Source organism: Tachypleus tridentatus, chromosome 9 (assembly GCF_004210375.1).
Source record: "Tachypleus tridentatus isolate NWPU-2018 chromosome 9, ASM421037v1, whole genome shotgun sequence".
Lineage (NCBI taxonomy): Eukaryota > Metazoa > Arthropoda > Merostomata > Xiphosura > Limulidae > Tachypleus > Tachypleus tridentatus.
In genome coordinates, this window is record NC_134833.1 from 134,527,708 (window position 1) to 134,543,535 (window position 15,828).

General features: G+C 30.5%; 1 protein-coding gene across 4 annotated transcripts in view; it reads left to right on the top strand.

Moving 5' to 3' along the window:
* Positions 1-14,126, top strand: part of LOC143226431 (very long chain fatty acid elongase 4-like) — a 57,968-nt gene extending 43,842 nt beyond the window's left edge. For all 4 annotated transcript variants that reach the window (XR_013014616.1, XM_076457378.1, XM_076457377.1 and 1 more), the window contains 2 exons: positions 3,465-3,587; positions 6,742-14,126. Coding sequence is in view for 3 of the 4 variants with exons in the window: in XM_076457378.1 (XP_076313493.1) it covers positions 3,465-3,587; positions 6,742-6,744 (126 nt within the window). In the remaining variant the exon portion in view is untranslated. The remainder of the gene's footprint in view (positions 1-3,464; positions 3,588-6,741) is intronic.
* The last annotated feature ends 1,702 nt before the right edge of the window (positions 14,127-15,828 follow it).

Below are 15,828 nucleotides of genomic sequence, written 5' to 3' on the forward strand. Positions count from 1 at the left end.
ATAAATTTCAAGGAAACTTATATAAATATTTAAGATACATTAAAATATTCAATAATCAACATTGTATAATATCCAATTGGAAATTTATTTAGAAACTGAACAGCAGTCAAAAAAGGCACTTTTCATGTGGTTCATGGCATCCTCGGTAGTGTGAGAAACAAATGCTGCCAAATATATAATACAAAAAAAAGCTATTGTCATGTGATTATTTCTGTGATTTCTGTAATATATCTAGCAATCATATTATTCACTTGAATCAGAATAACAGTTTTTTTTCCAACTGGATAAAATTAACAGCATACAACTGGTGCAGAGATTTCATTTTTAACATTTCTCTAATGTTCATTTACCTATTAAATGCTAAAAACGTTTTTTTATTTTTATTTTCCCTTTTCTTATTTTCATCTTTCGAAGCTCTACTCAAATAAATGGTTGAGTGAGTCTAACAATGCAAAATGCATATTTTTTCTTTGTCCATTGGCCTCAAGATTTTGGCCAGCAGTGTATATATATACGCTACCACATTCACATTCAATTTTTGAAATACCTGTTCTATCTATTAAATTGATTTTATCTTTAGTTTTATTTAGTACATGATTAATTTTGTTCATTAGTCTACAAATGGGAATGATATTTTTGCTTTGTTTATAAATTTGTAAAATCTTTGATATGACAAACTTGGGACATAGTAGAAACAACATTCCTTTTTTTAGCTATTTTATCAAATTTTGTTTCAGTTTACTCTTTGAAAACATGAAGAGAGAAAGGTCTATCTAATGAAAAGATCATACAGCAAAGGAGATAATAGAGAACTTGTATCTAGGCCTTCAGTCTGTTCATAGACCTTATTAACTTCAAAAACATTAATTTGCCATAAAAGTTTTTGTCAAGTTTATCATGTCTAAAATTTCAATGGCCAGCACATTATTCATTCATAATTAGGTTTAAAAACAGTTAATAATTTTATCAATAATTACTTTTGTGACTAGTGACAGTATTAAAAGATGCAAGTATATCATCATTATTTACTCTCACCAATTTTTTTTTCTACAAATTTAGTTACATTAATAGAGCATGAATGTATATTTGATACTGTAGGTCTATTGGAACCTGCAGTTTTGTGAACTTTGGGTTAAGCATAAAGTCTTGGAATTACAAAACTACTTTAAATTAAATATTATTTTTCTCTGTGGGCTAAGTATATATTAGGTTGAGGAATAATTCGTGAGCGTTTTTAAATAATTTCATTCAAGCATTACATGCACAACTATACAATACTTCAATGCATGAACACATTACATCCAAAACATTTATTATGATACTTTATTTCATGTAATACCTAGGTATATAGTATGCATTGTTTTAAACGAAATTGCAAGAAATTAAATGCGAAAAGCAGATGGTGTCGAAAATGCTCGATTTTGTCCACTTGACATTCCATTTAATGAGCTGAAAATGAAAGCAAAAATTAAAGACATATGAAAATCAAACACACCATCTATTAGAGCAAACAATTATCTACCAAATGACATGAAATATTTTGCGAAAGCGTTTCATTTATGAATATATTTTTTTAACTTGAAAAAACGCTCGCGAATTATTCCTCAACCCAATATAATGCTTAATACTTTTTTTAATTAATTTATAAAGTCTGATGAAACAGTTTTTTCAAACCTTAACTCTAAACATTTTTTGTGTAATTCTTTTTATTTTGGAAGATAATTTGACTTCTTTTGTCAGCTTTACAAATTACAGTATCCAAGTTGTTTAACGACTTTAAGACTTGTACATCTTCATTTTTCCTTAAATTTACTTTTAAGATCACTTACTATTTCTATTCAGCTTTAATTATATCAAACTTATTAATATGCTTAATTTTGTTCAAACCTGTTTCTGCTTCTGTAATAAAATTTTCCATTTAAAGATTTTTTAGTATACAAGCAGATCCTATCCCTTTGATAAGTAAATGAACCTGTTTCTCATTTAATACACTGTTTTATTTCTTAATTATTTTTATATTATGAAGGTAGCATATAGTTCAGGTAGCTATTATAACTCATTTAGTTTTTTTTTCTTTTTACTGTCTCTGTTTAATAAATAATTATACATCTCCAACTTTCCTTGAGTACATGTCAAAATAATTTTCTCTCACTTGTTTCATTCTTCTTTTGAAATTTTCTTCACCAATTGGTAATGGTGGTAAACTTTGTCTCCTCATTTTTGTATGATATTTCTATTAAATTACAATTCTCAAAATATGTTGTTCAGTCTTTAGTAAACAGTAGTCAATATGGCTTCCCTTTGATATTGTGTGCAGAGTGCCTTTTTACAACTGTTGATCTGTTTTTAAATAAAGTTTTAATTGTGTGTTATACAATGTTGATTGTTCAATATTTTAACATATTTTACAATTATTAGTATTTGTGAAGATGTTACATTGGACAGTTTTAATCCTGTTCTGAGATTATTGGATAATTCCTGATTCTGATAAAGCAAATATTTTCCCTGTGATTGACTGGACATACTTAGGTGTAAGTCAGATATTGTGATTTTTGTCCTTAGAAATATGGTACATCCATAATCTAATTCAAATGCTTAGAAAAACATTTTTACAGTTACAGGGATATTTGAATTATAAATTAGGTGAAATGTATGTTAAACATAAGTTTTCAGTATTTCAAACATTCATAACTTTGTGTCCTTAAATCACTAAGACATTTAAAAAAAGTATTTACTGAACAAGAATAAACAAATATATCAAAAACTGTCATTTTTTCAGTGAATTATGTACTTGTTTATTAGTGAGTAAAATCATGTAGTGACTAGCATATACAATGTATTAAGGATACAGTTTATCCTCTTTAGTGTTTTTTTTTAGAAGCACTATGTAAGATTAGATCCAATTAAAATATGTAATTCATTCCAGACTATATTCTGATTAATCAGAATTAGAAACTGGTTTGTTCAGAAACCATTTCTTATGAATAACTTGTTCTGTATGTTTCACAGTTACTTCATGTCAGTTCCTGTTGCTTTACTCCATACATTATGTGCCTGGCTTTGTTAGAAGTACATTGAATTGTTGAATCTTTTTCTAATCCATGGATAATTAATTTCATATTTAAAATCTTCCCATAATAAGAAAATAGCTGAACTTATTCTGGCAGTACAAATTATTTTATTTTTTTGATTTTTGAATGTCATTAGTTGGTTGCACGAATTTTCACTTCTATAAACAAGTGTTAAAACCAGTATTAGAATATCAATTTAGAATTTCTATAAAGCTGAATAAATCCTAAAATATTATCCTTCAATATATGTCAGTGTTTTATTTGTTTAAATAAGGCCTTTATTTAAAAAATATATATAGTGTGTTTATACTAAAAACAAAACAAGAAAAAAGAGAGAGAAATATTTTGAACATGTAATAATTTTATTACAACTTTTAAACAAATTTTGAACAGGTTGCATCAGCAAATAAAGACAAATACATTCCCAATGATTTTGATCTCAAAAAGAAAAAAGGCTTAGTTGAAAATGCCCTATTCCTATCAGGCAATAATAACTCAAAAAAACCTTATGGAGAGGTAAGTATTTAAAGGTGTTTATAAATATAAGTAAAAAAAACTTGTATAAAGTAACATAATCTAAATTTTTTTGAACAAGTCAGATTATGAAGTTGCATTTAATTTAAAATGTGAGCAGAAACTTTATAAATTTTTTTCTAAAATGCATAAATTCATGTTATTTGCTTTATAATTAATGGGAAATGAAAGTTATGATACAGGTGTTAAACTTAAATGCTGAGTATGAACTCCTCTGTTTTTGTATTTCTGTGTATATAAGTTTTGTTTTTCATACATAGTTTCTTTCTCTGTGAAGACATTATATGGAAAAAGAAACAATTTGTTAAAGATAGTATTCTGCATCTCAAAAGCCCTCTTCTTCCCCACTTGAGACATCAGGATTCAAATGTTTTGAGATTTGAAACTTCACCCTATATTGTGGCTTTCAATGACATTAAAATGTTAATAACTTCATTCTATACTGTGGCTCTCAATGACATTAGAATGTTAATAACTTCACCCTATACTGTGGCTCTCAATGACATTAGAATGTTAATAACTTCACCCTATACTGTGGCTCTCAATGACATTAAAATGTTAATAACTTCACCCTATACTGTGGCTCTCAATGACATTAAAATGTTAATAACTTCACCCTATACTATGGCTCTCAATGACATTAAAATGTTAATAACTTCACCCTATACTGTGGCTCTCAATGACATTAAAATGTTAATAACTTCACCCTATACTGTGGCTCTCAATGACATTAAAATGTTAATAACTTCACCCTATACTGTGGTTCTCAATGACATTAAAATGTTAATAACTTCACCCTATACTGTGGCTCTCAATGACATTAAAATGTTAATAACTTCACCCTATACTGTGGCTCTCAATGACATTAAAATGTTAATAACTTCACCCTATACTGTGGCTCTCAATGACATTAAAATGTTAATAACTTCACCCTATACTGTGGTTCTCAATGACATTAAAATGTTAATAACTTCACCCTATACTGTGGCTCTCAATGACATTAAAATGTTAATAACTTCATCCTATACTGTGGCTCTCAATGATATTAAAATGTTAATTTCTTTTTTTTTTTTCTTTTGTAAGAATAGAATTATCATACTATGTAACTTGACACAAGAAATGTGTAATTATGTGAGATCTGAGAAGGGAGATTTAATGGTAGTTTGAAACAGCATCAGACCCATAAAACTGTACAAAGATAGGTTTTGTATGTTAGGTTTTTTTGCTAAACATAATATATAGACACGTCTTAAAGGTAAATAAGTCTACTGTGTACTTAATTCCCTCCCAAATAAAACAAAATCCTAGAAATGCTACCGTGTGTTTGCATACATTGTAGTTTAGAATAATTGTTTGTTGAACTCCATTGTTTATTAGTTAGCAAAGAAGTATTGAACTGTTAATCTGTGATGTACTACATGTGTTTTATTACAAAATAATAATTGCCTTTTTACATTGAAATTTGTCATTACTACCTTTTAACAGGTACCTAACAATAATTAGCTGTAATGAACTTTTAGTTTGTAAATCAATTTTGTATCTCTGTGTGTGATTGGTGGTGGATATTTTTATATTCCCATATGTTCTTTGCAAATCTTAACAAGCTTGCAGTGTTGCTTATATCCAATTAGCTGGTGTCTGAATATTTTAGAATCCTGTGTTGATACTGACTACATATGAAAATAAGGCCTTTTCACTACTTGATGTAGCATATGTAGTGTGGTTGACAAATGTTAACATATTTTTTCTTTGTTTTCACTCCTGGATTCTTATAATTGCTACCTATGCATTACATGTTAGTTTATACATGCAGTGAATGATACCACAGTAGCAGTAAAATTCTCACATCTCAAAAGTGCTCAGAAGGTTAGATTTCACAGTAAAAAAATAGGATATCCTAAATTCACCATGCTCTTTGCATTGAAACATGCAGAAAATGAGGAAATTCCTATTTTTGTTGACAAAGTGCTTTATAGAGTGGGATATTGACTTTAATTTATGAGATGCTGGATTTGGAGAAAGTCTGTTAAAAGTGGAAAAATGTTCAAACAGAATCAGAGGAACCTGAATCATAATCAGAACCCATAAAAGTTATTCAGATGTCTGATTACCAAGCACTATAACCAGAAAGACTAACTGATATACAAAGATTTGAACACATCAAAAAATGTTCCAAGCAAGCAATGGATATTGAATTTTCACAAAGTAATAGTATAATTGCAGATGGTATAGTCTAGATGTCGTCCAAAGTCACAAGGAGAGATATGAACAAGGTTTTTTTCTGTCATTAGTTAATACAGCTCTAACCAGTCTGAACAACAGTTCTTCTTGGCTAGAGCCTTTTTTACAGTTTGTTTGGTTTTCATTTTAGTGTCAGAGAGATGAGAAAGACTGTAGATGCAAACATCTGCAAGTGTAAATTGCAAATATTTAGCTGTAAAAATTGATGATATTGGTGTTGGTGACTTGAGATTTTCTCAACTGTCAATGCCTTATTAGCTAATGTGTCTAATTAACTGATTGAAATGCTTAATTATATTTACAAAGAAAATTTGTTGGACCTTTGCAGACCTTAGCATTGCATTGTACCTCCTTTTGGCTGTGTCTTTAGCATAAGGAGAGACATTTTTCAAGAACTTTTTGCATCCAACAATGTCAAACAAATTTTTGATTCTTACAGCTGACACATCCATGATGTTTGATGCAAGGTGGACTCTTAAATAATTGAGGACCCTGCCTCTACAGAATTACAAAAGATTAACTTCAAATTTATTGGAGTGAGCTTCAGTTGCTGAAAAAGTATTCCAAATATTTTAGTGACTTATTATGTGAAAGTCCTTTCCATGCAAACTTAGAGTCATCTTGAGGGAGGATGGAGGAGAGGAGTCTATGTTTTGGTCTTTCATGAGTCTGATACCTTGCAATGGTTTTATTTTTCTGTCTTAGTATTGAAAATACTGGATAATGCTTTATTATGTTTTCTTTGAGTTAAAGTAAAACAATGTTTAGAAGAAATGCACCACAATTTTAAAGAATGTGTTCAAAACTTATTATGTAGGATTTTCATATTTAAGAAATATCTCCAAATACATCCTGTAAGGTCAAAAGTATACCTTTTTTTTTTTTGCTATTTCAGTAAGTTATGAAGATATCTGTTTCTACGCACTGCCTATCAAGAGGTCCATCAAAGTCCACTGGATTACATCAGATGCTGGTTTGATTTCTTTTCATTTCTCACAGTTTCTGAACTACACCCAGAAATTCAGTTTGCTGTCTTTTTGTTCTCCGAAGCTAATTTGATCACACTTGGAACATAATCTATTGTAGTGATTACTGATGTCAAAGGAACCTCAACATTTAGTTAGTTCAGTGTCATTTTGTTATGCCATAAGTTAAGCCTTTTCTCTGTCTGAAATCTGCTGAATTACCCCCAGATGCTTGTAGAATTTATTTATTTTTCCTGCTTTTACAGCACTAAACCTAATTGTTAACTAAGTGCTTATCAGTAATTCTTTTGTCTTTGGATTTTACAGGACACACTTAAGTGTTTTTTGTTTCTCAAGTTTACTGGATCATCCAATGGGTGTTAGTCCTGATTCTACTTGAGTATTTTCCTTAAGGTCAACTGGAAATGCCTAAATCTTAACCAAATGATTGAATTTTCCTGATTTTTACTTAGTTATGATAATACTTATTATTATTCAGGTCTAATATTGCTAAATTATTATCTGTGCCATATCTCAGATGCTAGTCAAATAATTTTATTAAAATATATGTTGAGGTCTACTGAACAACATCCAAATGTTGTTCAGTCATATTTTGCTTGATGGAACATACACTTTAAACAATTAAGAGATAAAAAAAATTCACACTAAAGTTCAGCAAAAAAGAACACAAAATATCATAATGTTTCACTGCATTAATGATGACACAGTTCAGTAAATATGCCAAGGTAGTGTAGTCTTGTAATAAAAAAAAAAAAATTTTGATTAACTCTTGCCAGTTTGTTTAAATTATCTTCTTTAAATTGTTCTTTGTATAGAAACAAAAGTTTAACAATGTTGTGGATAGATAATGTCCCATGTATTTCACATACTGTCTTTCTTATGTTTTTTGACATAAAAGAGAGAATTTTTTTCGTTTAATATGTGTAAAAGTGAATATACAGTTTAAGGGTAAGTCTAAATTTTGAACAACATCTCCCCAAATTCTTTTTAAAGCTTCAGGTAATTCAGAAATATATAGAATAAAATGTTTAATAATGTGGACAGCAATATAAACAAATGTAAAATTAAGGAAAGGGTTTTAATTAAAACCATTAATAATTAAATTGGCATGAATTAATTTGTATTTATTAAAATTTTTAAATCAATAACCACTTACCTTGGTGTATTAATTATTAAAAAACAGTGATGACATGGCATATTCTATTGATTTTACATTAATGTTGTGAAATTCTGCAATATTTTATTTTTAAACCTCATTTTAAATAATATTATCACCTTTATACTGAAATGTTATTTATTTTTATTTAATGCAAATCAGTTTTTTTCTTTTTGCAATTTTTTAATTCCCCACCATAATTGTGTGTTTTGATTTCAATGAATTTACAGTTTCATACTTGTGAGTTAACGGCAACTGCATTTTTACAGGTTAACTGGATTATTCTTGAAATTTTCTGATGTGATAAATCAATCCTAAATGTTTAGCCACCTATCTATGCTTACCATTAATTTATTGGAACATTCTCAGTTTTTAGCTCTTATAGATATTTGTTGGATTCTTATTTCAGTTTTCAAAGTTAATAACCCTATCAATGCTTTATTGTGCCAGAATTATGTTAACATGGTAGATTTATTACTAAAATTGGTTGAGTTTCTGTTAAAAAACCAACACACCATGAAACACTGATGGTGATTATACATCTTAATGTTTAAAATATATTTTTATTATTTGTAATTTTTTAAACTATGACATCTCCTTTCACTTCATTCAAATATTATAACAATCAGACATTATTTGTATATAAAATAAGTGTTTATATCCCCCTCCCCATATGTTTAGTTTTGTTTTGTTTTCTTATGAAAAACTGCACTTTGATTCTTGTTACAAGTTATGCTATTTCTTTGTTAACTTTTTTTTAAGGTAGTGTATTATGTTATGACTGTCTTATCTTTTTGTGTTCAGTTCTTCTACTGAACCACAGTATGACTGTCAAATAGAAGTCAAGAAAAACCAACTTATTTCCTTTTAATAAGGTAATTTATTTTACCATAATATTTATTTGTTTGATATTTTTGATTTTATTAGAAAATAATAGCAGCTACTATATTAGAGTGCAATTAAGAAATTATTTACAGCACAAAATAAGTTGAAATTACTTTGATTATCTTCATTAGTTGTTAATTAATTAGACAATTTGGAATTTTATTCTAATAAAATAATGTTTTCTGTAGTCACTAGTACTTCAGCATGTACATTTTTCTATCGTAGTCATGTACTTTTAGTTCAACACCTATCAGTAAGAGAAATGTTTGATGGGTCAAACCAAAATATACCAAAGAAGAATAAAGTTAACACCTGACATACTGTTCCAAAGTATTAAATGAGACTTTATTTTACAATTACTAGTTAGCTTGTAAAATTTAAGCCTCAAGTTTTACAAGGCCAATCCATGTTATCTGACTTATACAACCATGGCAGAATTCTGTATCACCCTAGAATTTTAGGAATGAGAAACAGTTAAACAATTTTTTTTAACATAATTTAATCAAAGAAACTATAAAATGATATAATAAAGGTCTACCAGATGTCATAGTATTTAGTTTCCAAAATTTACTTACCATCTGCTGACACTTAAATCTATTTCTTAACTTCTATGGTTTCTACTTTTTTGCCCATCTGAGCATTGGTGTGATTTTTTTGTCACTTGCTCCAGTGTTTTATACCCCACTCCATTGCCCTTGGCAATATTTGTTTCAATGATACTTTCCATTTACATCAATGTGCCTTCTATTCTGGTACTTTATGTAAACAGCTCATTTAGATAATATTAATCTTTTTTTCTTGACAAAGTGTTTCACATGGGTTTCTCTATAGGAGTGCTGTGGTTTTCCACACAATTTTGTTTTACCAAAAAATTTATTTGATACACTAATTTTTGAGCATGAATTCCTGAGTTAATGCTTCCAGCAGGGAGGCTAATCAGACCTCTCCTATTCCACCTCTGTTATGTGGTATCTCTCAACAGTCAAGAAAAGACCACTTTCAGTCCAGGCTGTCCGTGATTTGATGCATAGTGAGATGGAGACATATATTCAGATTGGGGGTGTCTCTCCTGAGGGTTTTGGAGCTGATTTTCCACTCAGTTTCATAACAGGATAGCTATGCCTTGTTCCCTACATTTGTTGAAACAACATCCTTTGGCTTATCACCACCAGGAAGATTCCCAACAACTTGAGACCCGTTTGAACCTGTGAGGCTATGAAGTGGAACCTGTGACCACTTAAAACATATCACAATTTTCTTAAAATCATCTGACCCTTGCAACTGTCTTGAGATATCTGTCTTTCCTTCGGTTTTTTATTAGAAGCTTCTAGACATTCCCCACATTAATTTGAGGACAAGTTGGGGCGTTTACTTATTTTCACTACAGCCAGCTTCACATCTTTTGTTCTTTCTTTGGTTTCCTGACTTGTATGTTGTTGGAAGGTGTTTGTCTACTTGCTGCAACTCGCTTATTAGTTTTATGGTTTGTCATTTTCCAGGGATAATGAACTTAATAGCAGATCATCTGTCTCAGCACTTCTGGATTCTACCAATTGAATGGATTGCTACATCATAAGGTTCTCCAGTGGATTTGCTCTCAGTTTGGATCTCCAATGATTGCTATTTTTGACACTCATAGGTTAGGTTAAGTTATATATCATATATGTTTATACCTCCCACTATGGCCACCTATCACTGAAAATGACACACTTGTCACCAGTGGTGTATCAAAAGGAAATTAAACCCGCTTCATCCTAATGTGTCTACCATATCCAAATTTTTTACTTGGCTTCTTGAAAAAAAGTCTTGTTTCTTATACTGTTGCCTTATATAAAGTGTCCTTATCTACTACTTTTTTAGTATTCTAAACATAGGAAGGTTTGTGACCCCTGCCCAGTGATATCCAGCCTACTTAAATCTTTTCATGCCCTTTAACCCAAAATGTCTTTTCCTTTACCTAACTGGATTTTATGGTAATTTTACATGTGTTGTCTTTTCATTGCTTTCTGTGTATCACCTTTCTCTTAAGATGTATTTTTGGCATGTGGATGTCATTGGTCATGCACAGGACTGACTCTCTTCATCTTGTCTGTCTTGATAGGTCTTTCCTTCCAAAGACATTGGCAGCCAGAGAAGAGGATAAGTCCTTCTTACCAATTAATTTGCTAGCTATTTCTTTAAATAAATAAATAAATAATAAAAAAAACAACTATGGCAGATATTTAGTTTTGAGAAAAGGTATTCAACTTTCCCAGCTGGGGGTGTTCAGACTATTTATCACCTTTACAACCATCTGTTATACCCAGTTTGGGCCTTTAGGTGTTATGAGGCTCACACTAATTCTTTTTGGAGTACTAGAAATAGGCTCTATATTCATTGGCATCCTTCAGTTTCCTGTGATTTATGCCCATTTACCTTGATGAGGTGGCTTTTCAAATTGATCTAGGATTCTTCTGTAAGTCAAGTCTCTTCATATTTCAATGTCATTAACTGCCCACTGGAAGGACATTGCAGGGTGGTAAGTGTACTTATCCCAATACTTTTCTTTCTCATTATTTACACAGTATGAAAATTTCTTCTTCTCAGAGTTTTCACCCGTGGCTGTTTTTGACCACATCTGCGAGATCCTAACAAAAGGTGAGTCCCCTCCTCCTCCTTCTGGTGTCTCAATTATTTTTTTTTCCCTAGGTTCCCTTTATTTTATTTTTCACTGGATTGCACACTGTGAAAAGTGTTGCCCAACAAGTATTCTTTTATCATTCCAATTATGCACTAGCAACCACTTTTTTATCATCACTATTACAGGTTGCAACAGAATCTGTATAAATGTGGTATTACGTAAGACATCTATCTCATCTCCATTCCAAATTCAGAGCAGCCCCAATCTGGGTCCTTGGTTGAACACAGTGGTTCCACCCCCCCCCCCCATAAATCTGGGGGCAAGTGGAATTCTCCTTACCCACTCAGTTGTGGAGTGAGGATGCATATTGAACAATCTAGAACTGATTAGTTCTGTTACTTTGGTTGAGTATGGTATACATGATCCCATCACTCCAAGCCCTGGGTTGTTTTCTGGGCTTTTTCAGGTGGTGGAGAGGGTTTTTCCACTTTGGTGTTGCTTACTTTCTCATTGTAATTCCAGTGGTTTGGAATGCATCAACCTGTGGCTACAAGTTGAGATTTGGTTGATTGTGTGTGTGTGTTACCACAGTCCAATTACCCTAGCCACTAACATAGAATATAACCACCACGACTTTAATTTCAACCCCAAGTAATTAAACATTGGCTATCTGGTTAGGACTGTCCCATAGTGATCATGTACAATTCTACCCTTATTATAAGAACTAAGTTCAGTGTGAAACTTGTACGTGTTCTGGATGTAGTGTGGTTCCCTCACTCACACATCAATCTTATCTTAGTACATCCATTTTCTGTATGGATATTGTCCTCACTGGCTGGCACCTTCTCAATGTGGGATTCTAGCTACAAGGAGTAAACTGTGTGCATACCTTAACAATTAGTCAGTGTTTGAAAGTTAGCATTCACTTAACTGAATATGTATTTCCAATAACACTTATGTCTGCTGACCACTAAAAGTCAGGGTTAGAGACTGAGGATTGGGTCAGTTTCAAAAGTGATAAAATTAATTGAATTGAGGTGCTTATATACAGTACCAGGATAGATGGTACACTGACATAAGTGGAGATTATCACAAGACAAATATCACAAAGGGCAATTAAGTAATGCATATAAAAGTCTGGAGCAAGTAAGTATAATATCAGACCAATGCATATAAGGGCAAAGAAATAGAAACCTTGGAGGTCAAGTAAAAGCTGTAAGTGTCTGCAGGAGAAAGTATTATTGGAAGTACATTTTAAGTTTAGGAAAATGTTAACATTTGAAGTGCATTCCATAGTTTTTCAAAATATATTTAATGAGCTCAGGCTTGTTTCCAATAGGGTACCAAAAGGTCAAGGTGTAGCCTTTGAGATTCTTCGCTTTGGCCTTTAAACAACAGAATATTCAGCAGGATACTTTCAACTTCATAGTGTGTTGTAAAACCTTTGGCCACAATTATGTATTATTATGTAAGCTCCTTTACATAAGTCTGAAGAATATATTTGTAGGTTCTGGTAAAAAGTAGCAGAAATTCCTGAGCCTGACAGCTTTTCTTCTTTTGAAAGTCACATTCAACAGAAATATTGCATATGTACGAAGCACATGTCAACAAAACATGTTGATTGCCATAATGTTTCTAAAATGTCAGAATAAATAACAATCTTGACAAGTACAGAAAAGTGAAAATAACTCATTAAAATAGTACATACTTAAACTACAGATGAATTTATTGATTACCATTGCACCTATATTGGGATGTAGCCCAGTAAAGTGTTTCAGCTTTAAATTAATTTATCTCTCAAATAAACAAAATAATAGCATAAATAAGCTATCTTTAATTGTGGCATACTGATTGCAACTCTTTGGATTATTACCTCAACTGAAACACTAAGGAATATATCATTAGAGAGCCAATCAGCTGAAATTCTTTGGATACTTTATAGAAGCTTAAGAGCTGGAAACATTCATTCACAAAAACAGGTTTTATTTATTTTATTTCTTAAATCCTATTAACAAGATCAATTTTGTATGTCACTATTAAATATTACACACTTTCATAATTATGAAAAATTAAGATTAGCATTATAATTGTCAAACAACGTAAAGAGAATAAAACACTGACAGTTCTGTTGTGAGAGTCACTAGTTTCTCAATCTCTAAAACACTCAAATTTTAAGAAAGAATAACACAATTTGGCAAAATAGTTAGTCCTACTGAATGGTTGTGCTCTTGCAAATCAAATTGTTCAATAAAAATTCAGAAAAAGAACAGACAAACAATCTGTGTGCATGCTATTTTTGAGATTTTCAATCATTGCATTTTCTCTGTAAGATTGTTCATTTTTACTCAGACTTTATCACAGGTTCTTAACTGCATTTCAGAATGTACTGAATTACTATTAATATTGTCCCTCTGAAATTACGTAGGAAAATGAAGGTATATCAATCATATTAGCACTAAAAAGGAATAAATCATATTCCAAAGTTCTTAGACAATAAATAGTATGATTTTTTTTTTCTTTTTCATTCCCATTTCTAATAGGAATTTTATGCAGTTGTTGTTTTTGTTATTAATAAGTAGTTCAGTACTGAGTTATGTGTGTGATGGTTGCAGTGTTTGTGTACTTTAAGTTTATTTTTTAAAAAAATCAGTATACATAGTGATAAGGATAAACACAGCTTAGAGGAGGTGATGCAGCTGTCAATATTATTGATAGCCATACCCACAATGAGCAAAACAAGTGTCATCTGTAGAGAATGACAGTGGAACAATTTAAGGGCTCTCTAGATCATATGTTATGTGTAAACAGCACATACACAAAAATAAGTTAGAAAAGTGCAGTATTAATATAAGAAGCTAGTAAATATCTTTTATGTTTATATAACATATTTAAGACCTATGACACAAGAAACAATAAATGTATGTGTAGGGTTTACTATATGTCAGGTAGCCAATGATTAATTTTGAGAACTTCACTGTATTTTGCAGTAAATATGTAATTTTTTTACTGTAGATGTTATCAATGCTTTTCCTCGTGTTTTGAGCCGGACATTTTATGATATCCATTTTAGGTGTCAGTGAATAAATTGCAGAAAGGAAGGTAGGATGAACAAATTTATTTGTTTTAGTGTTTAACCAGTTACTTAATTAGGACTAATACAGTCTCACTAACTTGAATTAACTGCCCCATCAGGCTTAATTTACCAGGATTCTACAAACTTTGAACTTCTTTATCAAAGTTAGACAGGTTATTTTTCACAGAATACATACACAAGTACCATGATTTGAATTAAGCAGTTTCTAAAAATTTAAATAAGTTGTAGTTGATGAAGTATTACAACAGATTCTTGTCATTTAATTATTAATTTCATATATTTGTAATATGCATGATAAAAAATTCCCAAATACATTTAATATCTCAATATTAGAAAAATCAAATTTCTTTACATATTAAGTAAAAATTGGTTATATATAATGAAAATTCTTAGTTCCAAAGAAAATATCCAATCAGAGAAATAAAACCCTTTTATTAATTATAAAGGACTTGAATAGTAAATAGCTAGAATATAGTAAAGTTTTGATCATAATGTTACCATATTTCTTAAGATTTATACAAGCAAGAAAAATTCATTCAACATACATTTAAAAGACAAAACTGTTAACATCAACCTTGGATTGACAAGCATAGTAACAGGGCATAAGGATGCCATATTTAAACGAACCATGACAAAATATATTAAACCTGCATATAATGAAAATTTTCATTTGCAATTTTGGCAGAATAACACATTGCCTCTGAATGCCCTGGAGCAAATACTACAAGTTTTTAGTTTTGGGTTTTTCTTGTACAAATATTTAGATTATTCTTATACATGGAATTCATTCAATCAAGGATAAAAACATGAACATTCATATCGTTAGGACAATTCAAATAGAGTTACAATAGGCAGTTACTTATTTTCCTTTAATTACCTGGAAAAATATCTAGCTTAGTATTGGTGTCACTTGTATCTTGCCAGACAGTAAAATGTGCTCTTCATTACCTTCTAAGTTAGTGTTTGCTGGAGTAATTTGTGAAGTACAAAGATAGGCAGTCTCATTTGAGGGCAATTATTAAAAGAATAACACCATATAAAACTAATAATTCCTATTATTAACTTGACTAATACAATCTAGTCTTTAGGATAAAACTCAGCATAACATGATGTTTAATTATTTGTACAAAGTTTTTAAAAGAGTAATTATGCCACATATTGTATGACATTTGAACAACTTTCTGTTACTACTTGGTTTGTTATAACTTTCTGCTAAATTTATATAATTTTGTGATGTATAC